Raw genomic sequence first — 14,714 nt, 5'->3', positions numbered from 1 at the left:
TACTGCCATTTCTGGTAAGTGTGAAAAGGAGATTAAGAGATACTCTATCTTGCTCTAGCTAAACAGATGGCCTCATAAGATGGTCGTTTTTTAATCATTTGTAGATATAGAATAAAGGTGAATACATATTTAAGTTCTGAAAGAGAGTAGAAGTAATAATGATGCCAAAGCAAATTTCATTACAAAACTGCCTCAGGAAAACAAGTAATATATTGGACAGCTTGGGAGTTGGGACACATCAGTGGTAGGTTCTGGCCGGTACGGCCTTGTACTGCCATACCGGTAATAGCTGGGTACAACTGACAATGTACCAGTACGGTGGCCCATTTGGCCCACCCGCCCGCGTTGTATCCATTTTTAAAGCAACTGGCCAATTGTGCACGTGCATAGCTTCCAACAAGTAGCTGGGTGTTGCACGGGTGGTAGAGTGCGCAAGTGTGCGCAGTGTGTGTGCACGGACAGGATGCCCGGCTCCGTGCCGAGTGTACCGGTAGTGACTGGTAGGGGAACCCACCACTGGGACACATATAATGGAACAAAATTATTCATAGATGTAAAATTAAATATTCTGTTGGACCAAGATTTATATTAAATATTGAATGTTCTACATGATTTTGTCTGCCTGAACTGTGTAACTATCCATGTAAGGAATGATATATCATCAAGACAAAGAAGTTTGATGAAGACAGATCAATTGGTAGTTAAAAGCTATTACCAAAATACTGTCACCCAGAATTTTTGCAGCTTTATTCCTGTCATAATGTATTCCCAATTGCTTCAGTTATGAATTAGTACTCTTTTAATCTTTCCATTCATTTAAGGCTGGAATATTGGACCAATTAAATAAAATTAATTAAAGAGAAACCAGGGGAAACTACAATAGAATGGTCTTACTAAAAATTAGGTTCTTAAAGACATACCACACAATTTTTATTATATGATTTCAAATGATCCAAATAATAAATTTTATTATGTTTATCAATATGCTTTCAGCAAACTCAAGTGCTTTTAGATAAATAAAAGTATAAAATATTATAATCATGGAACATTTTAAAATTCTTAGAAAGATTGTGCTTTACTCTTCTTGTTTTTAAGTATTGCACATATCCACATTTGACAGAAATAAGCAGATTCACAGAAGATTAAAAAGAAAAATATCTCTGCAAAAGCAGGTAAAATGTCTTTTAAAAACCTTCAATAGTCCTTTACATATATATCAGTATTATAAAACAAATAAATACTTTACATGGCATGTATAATATTGAAAGAGATGAGATGACCCAATACACAAAAAGCAAGTCCAAAACATACATGTAAGAAAAAAAAAGGCTGTGCTGAATTTTTATACAATTTTATACAACCTGAACACATTTACAAAATGCGAGAATAATTCTTTTGTTGGATTCTATATCTGGAGGACATCTGTGAAGAAAGACTGTAAAACGGTTCTATGTCTGCTTATCTTCAGATTTATGGCAAGTATACACCAAATTTCCATGTAGCACTTATAATCCAGATCAAATATTCAACAAGAAAGCTTTGTCTCCAATACTTAAGCCGTTTGGTGGCTATTAGTCCATGCCAGGCATGACAATTATAGCCAGATATTTCTGATGTCATTTATTTAAGCTAGCATTCTATCTGAGAGTGAGGCATCCTCCTTAAATTTAAGGAATGTTGATGCGTCTGCCGGATCCGGTCCTTCTGCCACATTAGATTTTGCGGTACTGGATATTTCTGGGTACCATGTAAGGACCGAAAGGGGATTCTAACGTGACAAGCTGTAGCACGGCAGCGAGGCTGAGGCATAGGAGGGAGTAACAGCCAACGCTTCTTCTCAGCACAGTAGCGGTAGGCCTCTTTTCTGTACTGTTTATCAATATCATCACTGTTCTTCCATCCACCTATGATGAAGATATCATCTTTGTAATAGCAGATAGCTGCCCCTTCAATGCTAAGGACCTCTGATGGTAAGCTTTCCAGAATATCATCAGATAATTGGTTAGAGATTTTTCTCTTGGCCTCTTCATGGTCTAGAGGATAGCTTCTGGAACAACAAGAAGCGGTGTGGTAAAAGTTGGTGTTCCCCACAACCATTTGGAAGCAGCAATAGTTGTCAAGGAGTGGCAGAGACTCACAATCTCGCCATTGTCGTGTGTCTGCATCATAGCGAATAATGACAGACCGTAAGCCATCTTCATTATCTCCATCATCTGGTGTGCGAGCTGCCATGTAAACAAATCTGTTGTCTATTGTAATCACTTTAACATCCCGCAGTATCTTTGGGGCAGACTCTAAGTTGTGCCACTTATCTTGATCTGGATTGTAGACAGCCACTTCTTTAAAACCAGGGATGAAATAACCCCGCCCACCAATGCTATACAGATTTCCCTTTACTTCGGTAAGTCCAAAATAATGCTTCCTGGTTATGAGATTTGAAACCTGCTCCCAAACATTTCTACCTGGGTTATACCTTTCCATGGTTTTGGCAAAGCCAGGCTCCATGGAACCTGCCACATAAAGATAGGATTCGGTTACTACCACAGCATGTCCATCAAGGTGATTGTGGTTATGCGGTAAATTCACCCATCTATCTTCATCAATAAAATACCCCACACACTCACTCAAGTAATCACCTCCCTCAGACACACCACCAATAACCATGATAACATCCATGTTTTGGCCAAAACGAGGCAGAGATGAGTTGGGGGAGTTAGCTTGTTGGCGTGTACCCATCTGAAAATTCTCACCCTTGAGAGCATGGCTTTCCACTGCTTCCAACACAAGTTTGAGGCATGCTTCATTGCTTGATACCAGCTTTTCAGATTTAACATGCCGAGTCAAATAGGTTGGTTTAATTTGTGATAGTCGGAGAAGCTTAAAGAGCTCTTCAAAGTACTTTTCTCTTTCGTCAGGATTTTTCTGGACCCACTTTAAAACCATCTCAAAGAGAATCTCTTCGGCATCCACTGTGATTTCTGAATCTGAAAGCCAGTCCCTAATAAGGTGAAATGGCAAAGTATAGAACTCTTCGTCTTCGATAACTTTGTAGAAGTTCCTCCTGATCATCTCGGCAGCTTTTAAAGCCAGCTGGTTCAAAGAGTACATATGAGCTAAGCTGTGAATGGCTACAGAGTTGGAGAGACTCAGTTTTTTCTTGAGGAATTCCCCGCAGAACTCTTTTAGACGTATTAGTAAGAACCTGCAAAACAAAAAGGCAATTTAGAAATTCCACCAGAGAATTATTAGAAAGTTGAAAACTTGTACTTTGCTTTCCACTAAGCTGACATTCAAAAATGTCAAGTGCCACTGTCTTTTTCTAAAAAGGTGCCAGGGCTGAATTTGTCTTTAAGTGTCCAGCAGTCCCCCTTCATGCTATAACTCAAGTAATTCAGAAACTACACTATGAAGAAATGTTGCCATAAGAACATTCTACCCTGGTAAGAGTTCAATGCTGCCATTGGGTGTATTTCTACACTTTGTTAAAGTCTAATAACATCTTGATATGCATTATAGCAATGACCCTCCTTGGTGGCCTTCCCTAAGAACTCCCTGGGGGTGGGGGGTTATGATGCCTCCTTCACCCGTCAAAACTCGGGAAAACCTTTCTGCCGACGGACATCAGGGCGGCTGGTTTGTCACCTGACACACTTCGCTCCTCCTTCCCGCCTCACCTGTCGGCCAACTCCAGAACCTCGTGCACGTTGCCAGGACTGACGCGGACGGTCCCCGTGTACATGAAGCTGATGACCGCCTCGATCGTCTCCGGGTCTGGTCCCGCTCCCGAACTCCATTTCCGTAACTCCACCCGCCCCGAGCGGGACTCCGCAAAGTCGCCCAGAAGGAGAGGAGCGAAGTATTCGGTGGCCGCTGCCAGGACCGAGCGGTGCGCCCGGAATTCTCGCGGTGGGGGATCGGAGGAGGCCCCGCCCACTCCCCCCTCCTCCTCCTTTTCCTCATTGCTGCCGCCACTGAAAGCAAGCGTGACGTCACAGAAGAGGCCTAACCGCCGCTGCTCGTTCTGGCGGCAGGCGAGGTCGGAACAGTGGGCCACGCACGAAAACACCTCCGAGTCAGCCTCTGAGTCTGGCCCCGCCTCGCCCTCCAGTCCAGGGAGGTTGACATCCGGCCCGCCGCCTCCAGTTGTCGCCATTTTGTTTTGTTTTTTTAAATCGATTCGAAGTTTTCCCGTTGCTGCATCGAATTACGTCACTTACACGATCATAGAGATGTGAACATATTATACTTCCGGCACTAATAGTGGCCGCGTGCTATCATAGATATAAGAATGATTAACATAAAACTTCTCACAAAGTTTTTTTTTCCTTTCAAAATTGGCTTCCTGGATATTTTTAATCTCTGTTTTCTACGTTGCAAAACAAAAGCTTTTGAAAAAAAACATAGGACAAATCCAGGCTAGTTAAAGAAAACATCTTAAACTGTAATCCCAAATGGATAAGCCACTGTAGAAAAAGTATGTTCGGCTTCTTCAACAAATTGGAGTCCGAAGTATTATACATATTTGTAGGTTTTTGGATGTTGGCAGGGTGCTTGGAATAAAAGTTTTGGTTATATTTGTAACATATTCAACAGGTTGCCTATATGTTTCCTTCGTGGATCAGATGTGTGTAGACGACCCATTATACGCAGTTAAATCTAAATTAATGAAAGATGGAGTAATGAGAAATTCTGAAAATGAGTGTCAAGAATGAATCACTGGGAAAATGGATGTGAAAGAAATCTAACCCTAACCTAATCTAACTTTAGAATAGTTGAAAGTACAAGTCCGATATGATAAGGTATTAGAACGCATCTTAATCTCTTTGTCAAGTGTGTTAGGACAAAACGGACAGGCATAGGCATAGGCATAGGCATAGGCTAAACAGAGTTGGAAGGTCTAGTCCAATCCCCTTCTCAAGCAGGAGACTATATCACTTGAAAAAATGGCTTCCAGCCTCTTCTTAAAAACCTCCAGTGATAGAGCACCCACAACTTCTGAAAACAAGCTGTTCCATTGGTTTATTTTCACACTCCCGAAATTTTATCCTTAGTACCTCATTGCTTCTGTTCTTAATTAGTTTCCATCCATTGCTTGTTGTCTTGTCTTCTGGACTTCGGAGAATAGGTTGACCTTGTGGCACCCCTAAAATATTGGAACACTGCTATGTCATTCCTTGTCTTTCTTTTTACTAGAAAGACATACCTAATTCCGTCAAATGTTCTTTATATATTTTAGTCTTCAACCTCTAATCTTTGATGCTTTTTTCTGCACTCTTTCCAGAATCAACATCTTTTTTATAGTACTGTATGACCAAAACTGGATGCAATATTCTAAGTGTGGTCTTACTAAGTTTTCTAAAGCAGCTCTAGTACTTCACGTGATCTTGATTCTATCCCTCTTTAATGCAATCTTGGTGGCTGCCACACATAGATCCAACAGAGCTAAACTGTTCCTAAATTACTGGCAAGATGTCTCCCTAGGCATCTCCTAAAGACTAGCACCTTACAAGGGTTTTAACTGGAATTGAATCTGAGCTATTTTATGTGACAGGTGCCCGATAATGGTCCTAGCCCCCTTGGACTAGGAGGGATTGAATGATTTAGAATAGGGTCAATGAGTGATACTGTGGATACAATAAGAGCAGAGAACTAGTTTTGTTTCACCAATTTTATCACCATGAGATAGGCCTTAATAGGGACATGTCTAGTCAAAGTCATCCTTTGTTTACCTGTAGAGGCACTCTAGAAATCTCAACCCATTTCAAAATCCTCCTTTGTTCTTTGAAGCAGAGAATGATGGGAGCGACTGGTGTGAGAGGATGATCCTATCTAGAGCCTCAGTGGCCTTCTGGTTCCAAGCCTTTACTAAGGCTTCAGTAAGACTATGCAGTAAATCCTTTAGGATATCCCCCCATTCTTTCTGAAACCCACTTGGGTCCATCGGTCTCGGTGTATGTCCAGTCTCTCTGCAGAGGTGGGTGGTGTAAGAGAGGATATGAGGGTGTGATCTGACCATTATAGGATGGATAACATTAAATTACCCACAAGAACACCTTGCCATTGCTCTGATAAGAATATTAGATCTGGTGTGTGACACAAGAGTCGGACTTGTGACAATCTGGAATAGGCCTAAGACCATCATGCAGATCATGAATTCCTGAGTTGCCTCTGAAGCTGAATGCAGGAAAGGCAGACTGAAGTCACCCAGAACCATATGTTTGGGGCACTCCACTGATGAGGTATGGAGGGAGAGTGCTTTTCATGGGTTTGCGAACACCAGACAGTTTGAAATCACTAATCTGTATGTTGAAATAACAACATACAGATTACTGTACTTCTCTTAACACTTTTTTCTCTCAGCCAAAATTTTATTAAACACAAAATCTAGCAAAGATGATTTATTATTGTACGTTTTTATTTGAGTCAGGTTGTGATACATAAACAAAGCACTGAATATTGTTGTGAATACATTAAAGAGCCAGAGATGAAGTGTCTTGTGCATACAGATATATTGAGAGATCACTGTCTGCAAAAATAGTAGGACTTGTGTTTGTGCAACTAAAAATATTACCTGCATAAATGCAACAATTGGAATGCACACAAAGTTCGCACTTTTGGACATGAGCTTATGTTATCAGCTTTACATTTTTAAATATTATACCAGGTTTATAAAGGCTGATCAAATCAGGTATAAGTCCCTCAGACCAGAAATAAAGACTAATGATTAATATAAAATACAAGATACAGACAGGACAAATTTGTCACAAAATTATACACAGCTTGTAAGGAGAGTTTTTAAGACTTTGATCATACAGGTCCATTTGACTCACTCTAGCTTTTCAAGTCTAATGAGGTCCCAGATTAAAATAAAAAGCATTAACATTTGGTCAGAATTACTGAAGTGAGGGAAGGAAGACAAAAAAAAAACCATGCATAAAGGAACAAGCAAAGACAGTGCAACTTCTTTAATATATTAAATACAACAGGAAGTAGCGAATGTTTTGGTTTATCATTATGGAATCCACTTCTAAGCCAGAAAAGCCTTATATAGAATTTCAACTCAGTCTGTTTTGCAACCAAGCCATATAATGTAGTCATATTTATTGGTCTTCCATAAAAGCCAGTTGTTTTATTCCATTCAGTTTTCACATAGTCATATGCTCCGGTAAGACATAAGAGATATCGTCCCAAGGATGACGATACAGACCTTGTTTCAATCTTTTCTGATCCAGATAATGTCCTAAAATAAAATGTTTTTGATTTAATATTTCTCTTTGGATATAGTCTTTAAAGACATAAATGGTAGAAATGGAACTTCATTCTATTTATTCCCAATACCCACTAGCTAAATCTCAGAGCACTTATGCAAACAGAGGATAAAGTACAAATCAGAAGGCTTATGGTCTTTAATAGGGATAGTTTAGGTTGTTTCCTGAGCTTTAAGGAAGAAACAAACAACCCTTCAGTTTGTGAAACCCCTAAAATAATTCTTCTGTTTTGAAACAAATAACAGACAAAATTAACATAGTAAGTCTCCATTAAAGTTAACACTTGGTTCAACTGCATGCTGTTTCCCCCCCCCCTCCCAAAAGAAAGATTAGGGAAAGAGGGTTCAAAAATTGTGTTCTTGTAACCTCTGGTGCTATATTGATGACATCAGTGCTATGCTGCCTATAGTTGTCTGAAATTTTGTGGAGAAAGGGGTAGCCCATACAAAAACAGCCATTTTAGATGAATCAGGGAGCAAAATGACTACTTTAAAAGATTTGCCCAAGTAGAAGGGAATTTGAATCCTCTTCCATGTATATTGCATACACTTTTCTATCTAGATGTTGCCTGGAACATTTCCTTCTTCCCATAGCTGAAAGAGAGTAATTCGCCCAGATCACTCAGCTGGCTTTACTGCATAACATAAAAGACTCACCAATGAAACCCATGCTTCTACCAAGCACAAAAATGCCATTGAGGGCACCAATGTCTATATATTCATCAGCTTCTTCCCTGCAGTAAAAAAAACAAAAACAAATGATACTTGTTTAAATGTTACACTTTAAAATTATACAATAATATCTATGTTCAGAAAAAAAAGACAATCTTTTTAAACCGGCTAAATAAAGTTTCATAAAATCTGTAGAATAGACTTTACAAGACAGTGGCATGAGAAACATGGCATGGTTTCTTTAATATTGGGGCAAGGGCACAAGTTCACAAAATATCCCATACCATATTTTGGTTTAAGATGTGAATCCAACCAATTTTGATTTATTTAACATATTGTTATTAAGTGAATTACTCAAAGACTGATCTTCTATTATCATAAAACAGGATGCTCCCTGCTTTTAAAAAAATCAAATTCCCACAATTGGGGGGCCACTTATATTAAGTAATTCAAAGTATAATCTTGTCGATTATTTTCCTTTAAACCTTAATAACCTACATGCTATATTTGCTTAATGAGGTTTATAAACCAACTTTGGTAGCAGAGTTAGAAAAAATAACTCCAGGCCTTTTGATTTCCAAGAGATGCTATTTGGGCTGAGATTTTAGAAGACAAAAATGGAGAAGGCAAATTACTTTTTGCAGAGGCAGTTGTGTTTTTAGCTAACTTTGTGTCTTATGTTTTTGAAATATTAATTAAATGATGTTTGGATTTGGATAATGTAAGAATGGATAAATGCTAACTTATGTATAACAAACTATGATCCTAGAATATTGGTGAGGCCACATTATGAACCATGGTCTAGATGCAGTCATTGTTAGCATCTCTCTATGGTTAACAGTGATACATGAATGCAGACTCTGTTTATCCCATTCTTAGAAAAATTACAACACAAATATAACCCTAAGGAAATTAAATAGAATGAAGGAAACTGGTCATAATGCCTATAGTGTCAATAAATTTCTTTAACATATTTCCTTTATACAAATGCATTATATCTAGAATGTCTGACATTATTATTATTATTATTATTATTATGCAATTGTATCACAGCGGCCAGTTGTTTCACCGGATTTGGCATTGGTTACTAGTCGGGCCCCACCCAGGGGCCTAGGACGTCGTAACGTATTTTCGTAATATGCGTGCAGATCCAAGCAGTGCGGCTTTTTGCATTTGACTGATGGTGATTTTGTCAATTTTTAACTGTTTTAAATGTAATTCCAGTGCTTTTGGAATAGCACCCAGTGTGCCAATTACCACTGGAATTATCACTGCTGGTTTGTGCCATAGTCGTTGAATTTTGATTTTTAAGTCCTGGTATCTTGCGATTTTTTCATGTTCCTTCTCGGCGACCCTGCTATCACCTGGTATTGCGATGTCTATGATTGTGACCTTATTTTTCTCAACCAGTGTGATGTCTGGTGTATTATGCGCCAGTATTTTGTCAGTTTGTATACGGAAATCCCACAAGATCTTGACCATCTGATTTTCGGTGACTTTTTCAGGCTGATGTTCCCACCAGTTTGTTGCTGTTATTATTATTATTATTATTATTATTATTATTATTATTATTATTATTATTATTATTATTATTATTATTGTGCAACAGAGATTTATTATAACCAAGCTTCTAAACCATAATGAAGATTAATGAGAAATTGATTGCTCACCGTGTAAAAGAACCACAGTTCCTAAGTACATCAACAAAGGCTACACCAATAAATCCATCAACATTCAGGATAAGGTTAGGTTTCTAGATTGGAGCAGGTTGAGAAAAAAATGAGATTTTAACAATAAGAGGAATTTTTAATCAAGATGAAAGTATCACCAGCATTGGTGTTACCTCTTAATGGTTACACCTCAAAAACAACAAAAAATAATTTACTGCATATATAGTTATTTTTAAGATCCCTTATGGTTGCCCTGAAGGCAGAGTTTTGAAAGTAATTCCTAATTCTGTTAATTAAACTACAATTTATAAAGTTCCTTACATGTAAGCTGACATAATTAGTTGACTAAATTGTGCAGTAACATTTTCTATCATAGTACCTTTGATTATTTTGTTTCTATTTAAAGTATATATTGTTATCAAGTTCTCTGTCTTGAAAATATAGGCAGCATTTGATGTTTTCTTTGGGTTCAGATTTCTATGAGAAAGACTTTATAAGCTAATGCAATGTTATCTGATGTCTAAGATAAGCAAAAGAATAGCTTCCAGATAATGAAAAGGCAATATTTTAAAAATAGGAAATACATGCTCTTTTATCCCTCTGTCATATGCAATTTTTAAAATTTTCGCTTATTCATAATAATTAAATATAAAGGGACAGGAAGTTTAGCAAACTCCTGCCATTCAAATTTAGTAATGTTTATAATTTTATAACATATAATAAATATTTATAACAGTAGCTGATTAGTTTTAAATAGAGAAACCATTAGTTTTAAATAGAGAAACCAAGTACTTTCATGTTAAAACTGTCACAAAAAGATGTTACCTTGGAAGTAGTAATTTTTTCCACTTCCAATGCATAATCTAGAAGAGGCGTTGCAGGAAAATGCTGCTTCACATAATCTTTAAGGATCTGAACTCTCATATCTGGGTTGTTGATCTACAAAGTTAAAAGAAACAATAAATGAAACCACACAGTTTAAAACTAGCAAACAGGATCAAAAATATTTTCATATCATGGCTAAATTCTTTGAAATCCTGAACTGAATTCAGGATTTAGGCTATGTTGCTATTAGTGAAAATCTACCACCTCTTTAAGCAGGCAAGCAACTTACTGATTTAACGCGGTGGCCAATGCCCATGATTAATTTCCCTTCCTTCTTCATCTTGTTCACAAACTCCATGGGAATGATACCACTGTCAAATGCTTTGCTGAACATTTTTGCTGCTGCATCCAAAGCACCACCAAAACGATCACCCTAAAGGACATTGGTAAGCAGAGAAAAAGCCAAACTGAAAAGATTTTTCTTCTGGAGTAAGATCGGACACAGAAGATCCTATGATCAAACTTAAATGAACAGGAGAAATAGAGACAGTATATAATAGAGCTTCTTTAAACAGCTCCCAACAAATCTAAAGAGGGCACATCACTGATTTCAAACTCCTTTGCCTGCTTTGGATACGAATATTACACAACTCACGAAATGAGTATGTCGGTGAGATATAGGTTAGAAAGCATCTAGCCTCCTCAATAATAATGGACATTTGGAGCAGAAAGGTGAGGTAGCTATTATAGAAAGAAACATTTTCCATGCAATCCATTTCCTTTATAGCTTTAGCTTATGGAGTTCAGTCACAAGTTTACCATTCTTAGCAATAGTTAAGAACAGGATCCATGTGAAGAAATAGAAGTTTTTTGAGCAAAATCAAACCTATCCTGGCAATTTCTCCCAAAAATGACAAATTTAATAAATGGGCTTCAAATATATGCTCTTATTTGCTTTTTGATATGATTGTCTTTTTTGATGTGTCACTATAAAAGGAAATGTTGTAATAAATTACTTTTAATATTCCACACCTATAACTACCAGACAAACAATAAATTTGGCAGTTTCTATTTTATCATCCCTGTTTAGGACTGTGTTTTTAACTAACCAGCTACTTCCGTCTGCTGAATTCACCTATTCTCCTAAGCAAGCTGAAAGTGACCCCATTTTACATGAAATAACCAACAGAAACCCAATATAATGTATAATGTAGCTTTCTCTTAAAATATAAAATCCTTTCTTATCAGCTTTGTCAGCACAGCTCCAGAAGGATCAGATGAAGCTAAAACCAAAATGATGTCCAGCCCAGGAGCTTCTACTTCAAAATTGGCATACGTTGTGAACTATAAGTGGACAAGTAAGAGCCCTGGCTACAAATGGTATCATGCACTCATTTCAGTTCCACCACAAATCCGTGGTAGACTAAAGCGCGCTCGACGAAAGCGCGTATGTGACGTCATCACAGCGCGACGAAAACGGCACGCTGTGAGCGGTAAATTTAAAATTAATGCGAAAACCTTACCCTAACCCCCCCAAACCTAACCCTAAGCCTAACCCTTAACCTAACCCTAAACCTAACCCTTAACCTAACGCTAAACCTAACCCTAACGCTTAACCTAACCCTAAACCTAACCCTAACCCTTAACCCTAAACCTAACCCTTACCTTTATGTGAATCGGCTTGCTTTAATTTTATTTTAATTTTAATTTAATTTATTTTTAATTTTATTTGTCGCGCTGCTGATGACGTCACGTATGCGCTTTGATCGGGCGCGCTTTAGTGGACTGCGGTTTTGACGGGTCACGCTAATTTCATCCACCTCTTGACAATGCTTACGATTGTGAGTAGGCCTGATGTAAGACTGGAGACAAGGTCCTTTCCAGCTCTTGCACAAACAATAGTGTTATGGGCTCCTGACACTGCTGGACCATGATCAGCTGTCACCATCAGACACATCTCTATAAACTGGCAGGCATATTTAGGCAACCTGAAGAGACAAAAATGTTATAAAGTTCTCTTTAAAACAATTGCACGTTGGTTAATGTCAATTATTAAGATGTTATTACAAAGAAAATTGGTAACTGTGTTATCATTTAAAAAAACAAACATTTACTAGAAGCTCAAAGCTTAAGGCAACCTTCTCTAATTTAATGTCTTCTAGTTGGATTGTTATTGCAAGACCTAGGCTTCCCAACCAGTATCTACAGAAAGTCAAACTGGGAGCAGATGACTTAAGAAAGCATTTGTAGTTTCCATATTAGAAGCTCTTCTTCAAGAAATAGCACACCGTGCACTTTAAAAACTATTTAGAAACAGGATAGGCTATTTGCTGAAGGGAAGATTTTAAAAAATGGGTCAGGAATATCTTACTTGAGCCATTGATCCCATTGATTGAGGAACTTTTACAACTTCTCACAATTTTGTCAGCTTCTGTTAAATCACATTTTGTTCTTTCTAAACTTTCCTTAAATAACAGCATATTCAAAGCAAGAGGCTCAGGAAACTACCAAGAATACCTATCAGTCAATATAGTATACACATTTTGATGAAACATTTTTATAAATTAATATTGGGGTAAAGGGAAAGCAGGGGGACATCCATTTAATTATAAACATGCTTATTATAATGCAATTGTCTGCAATATGTCTGCAATATATTGTTAATGTGACATTTGTGTTGTTTTTCATCTTTTTGAATAACACTTTCAAATATTAAAATATGATGTGTAAAAAAAGACTTACATATAATCTGTCATGACTCTAAACCAGAATATTTTGGAAGTTTTCAAGTTTCAAATAATTCTTGCCTCCCTCATCCACTATATGCAGGGAAATGCTCCTGCATTCTGCAGAGAATGCTGAAAAGCCTTTTTAAGCAGACACTTACATAAAGCAATGCATCATTAGAGCTTCCAACATATCTAACATCACCAAAACTATGCAGAATTTGAGAACAGATCTTAGGATATACCTTTTCTTATAGCTGCATAGTATACAGAGAAGGTTTAGCAAGGGCACTATCAGAAATTCAATATTATCAATATTGTCATAGGTATAATTGCAGTAATCTCTGGAAGATAAACAGGTTGCCTGTATGTCTAAGCTATGTAAATATTTCTCTTTTATCCATTTTACCTGTTATACTTTTCATACATATTTATACGATTATCCTGTCCTTTATTCAGTTGTTTCCATTTTTGTCATCCTCTCCTGACATCCATGGTCAAAAGAGCAACTTTCAGGAATTAATGAGGTCAGCAACTCAATCCTCAACTGTTTAAGGAATTTGCTAATATAAGTAAAGGTAAAGGTTCCTCTTGCACATATGTGCTAGTCGTTCTCAACTCTAGGGGGCGGTGCTCATCTCCATTTCAAATCTGAAGAGCTAGCACTGTCCGAAGATGTCTCCATGGTCATGTGGCTGGCATTACTAAATGCCAAAGGCGCACAGAGCACTGTTACCTTCCCACCAAAGGTGGTTCCTATTTTTTCTACTTGCATTTTTATATGCTTTTGAACTGCTAGGTTAGCAGAAGGTGGGACAAGTAACAGGAGCTCTTTCCATTATGCGGTGCTAGGAATTCAAACCACCAAACAGCCAATCTTTCTGATCAACAAGCTCAGCGTCTTCGCCACTGAGCCACCGCTAATATAAGTACCATTTATTTATCCCGTATTTATGCCTAGAAGAACCTAGACAGCATCTCTCAGAGAGCTAGACCAGCCTCAGGAATTTAGCTGTCAACCTTCAACAGTTCAATGGGAATTTTATTCCAATTATTTAAAATCTGTGTTTCACAATCTGAATCAGCACCAAAAAGAAAACACTCAGACCTCTCAAAAAAGAAAGGCAAGATAATATTGTGAAGTCCCACCCACCCAAAACCAACAGAAAAACAATTTACCTTCTCTGGAACCACAGCAGACCCAACACACCACCAATCCCCATATCTTCCTTGAAGACCTCAGTGATTGGCATGCCTGCATAGATCAGTTCCTGACCTCGCTCATCACAAATGCTGGTCATGAAAGAAGCTGGTTTCCGAATTAAACCAAGCTCCTAAGAAACAAAAAATATGGTTAAAAAATTCCAAACACGACAGCCTTGTCTTAATTTTCAGTGAGCTATTAGACTAGTATTAATTCAGACTCCTATTAGGCTTACACGGGTAAATATTTTTCCATAAAAATAATATGTTCTAGTGAAATCTAGTTCCAAATATTTTACTACTTGAGAGATTAAGTAGCATATCATGTCCACCTTTCCGATCATTACAGTT

At 37.7% G+C, this 14,714-nt stretch overlaps 2 protein-coding genes across 3 annotated transcripts in view; both read right to left on the bottom strand.

Moving 5' to 3' along the window:
- Nucleotides 1–927: 927 nt before the first annotated feature.
- LOC106538247 (kelch-like protein 11) lies at nucleotides 928–4,518 on the bottom strand. The gene is made up of 2 exons (XM_087713410.1): nucleotides 3,675–4,518; nucleotides 928–3,202 (listed from the first exon to the last, which is right to left on the bottom strand). Exons 1-2 carry the CDS (start codon nucleotides 4,151–4,153, stop codon nucleotides 1,630–1,632), a joined length of 2,052 nt encoding a protein of 683 aa, XP_087569536.1. The 5' UTR covers nucleotides 4,154–4,518; the 3' UTR covers nucleotides 928–1,629.
- Nucleotides 4,519–6,394: 1,876 nt separating this feature from the next.
- Nucleotides 6,395–14,714, bottom strand: part of ACLY (ATP citrate lyase) — a 70,378-nt gene continuing 62,058 nt past the window's right edge. For both annotated transcript variants that reach the window (XM_087713408.1, XM_087713409.1), the window contains 7 exons: nucleotides 14,340–14,494; nucleotides 12,272–12,422; nucleotides 10,724–10,867; nucleotides 10,435–10,548; nucleotides 9,610–9,692; nucleotides 7,925–8,001; nucleotides 6,395–7,240 (listed from right to left, as the gene is read on the bottom strand). In XM_087713408.1, the coding sequence (XP_087569534.1) occupies nucleotides 7,146–7,240; nucleotides 7,925–8,001; nucleotides 9,610–9,692; nucleotides 10,435–10,548; nucleotides 10,724–10,867; nucleotides 12,272–12,422; nucleotides 14,340–14,494 (819 nt within the window). In that variant the 3' untranslated portion in view covers nucleotides 6,395–7,145. The remainder of the gene's footprint in view (nucleotides 7,241–7,924; nucleotides 8,002–9,609; nucleotides 9,693–10,434; nucleotides 10,549–10,723; nucleotides 10,868–12,271; nucleotides 12,423–14,339; nucleotides 14,495–14,714) is intronic.

The sequence above is a fragment of the Thamnophis sirtalis genome, unplaced genomic scaffold (assembly GCF_051295495.1).
Source record: "Thamnophis sirtalis isolate CommonGarterSnake01/CBP01778 unplaced genomic scaffold, rThaSir2_p1.2 scaffold_4, whole genome shotgun sequence".
NCBI lineage: Eukaryota > Metazoa > Chordata > Lepidosauria > Squamata > Natricidae > Thamnophis > Thamnophis sirtalis.
Note: the sequence above shows the minus strand (reverse complement) of the source record. Positions and strands in the feature narration are given on the sequence as shown.

Excerpts from the sequence above, each read along its gene's own strand:
- LOC106538247 (XM_087713410.1), bottom strand. The coding sequence starts at position 4,153 with ATGGCGACAACTGGAGGCGGCGGGCCGGATGTCAACCTCCCTGGACTG. Across the intron at positions 3,203-3,674 it reads GTTCTGGAGTTGGCCGACAG|GTTCTTACTAATACGTCTAA; the intron begins GTGAGGCGGGAA and ends TTTGTTTTGCAG.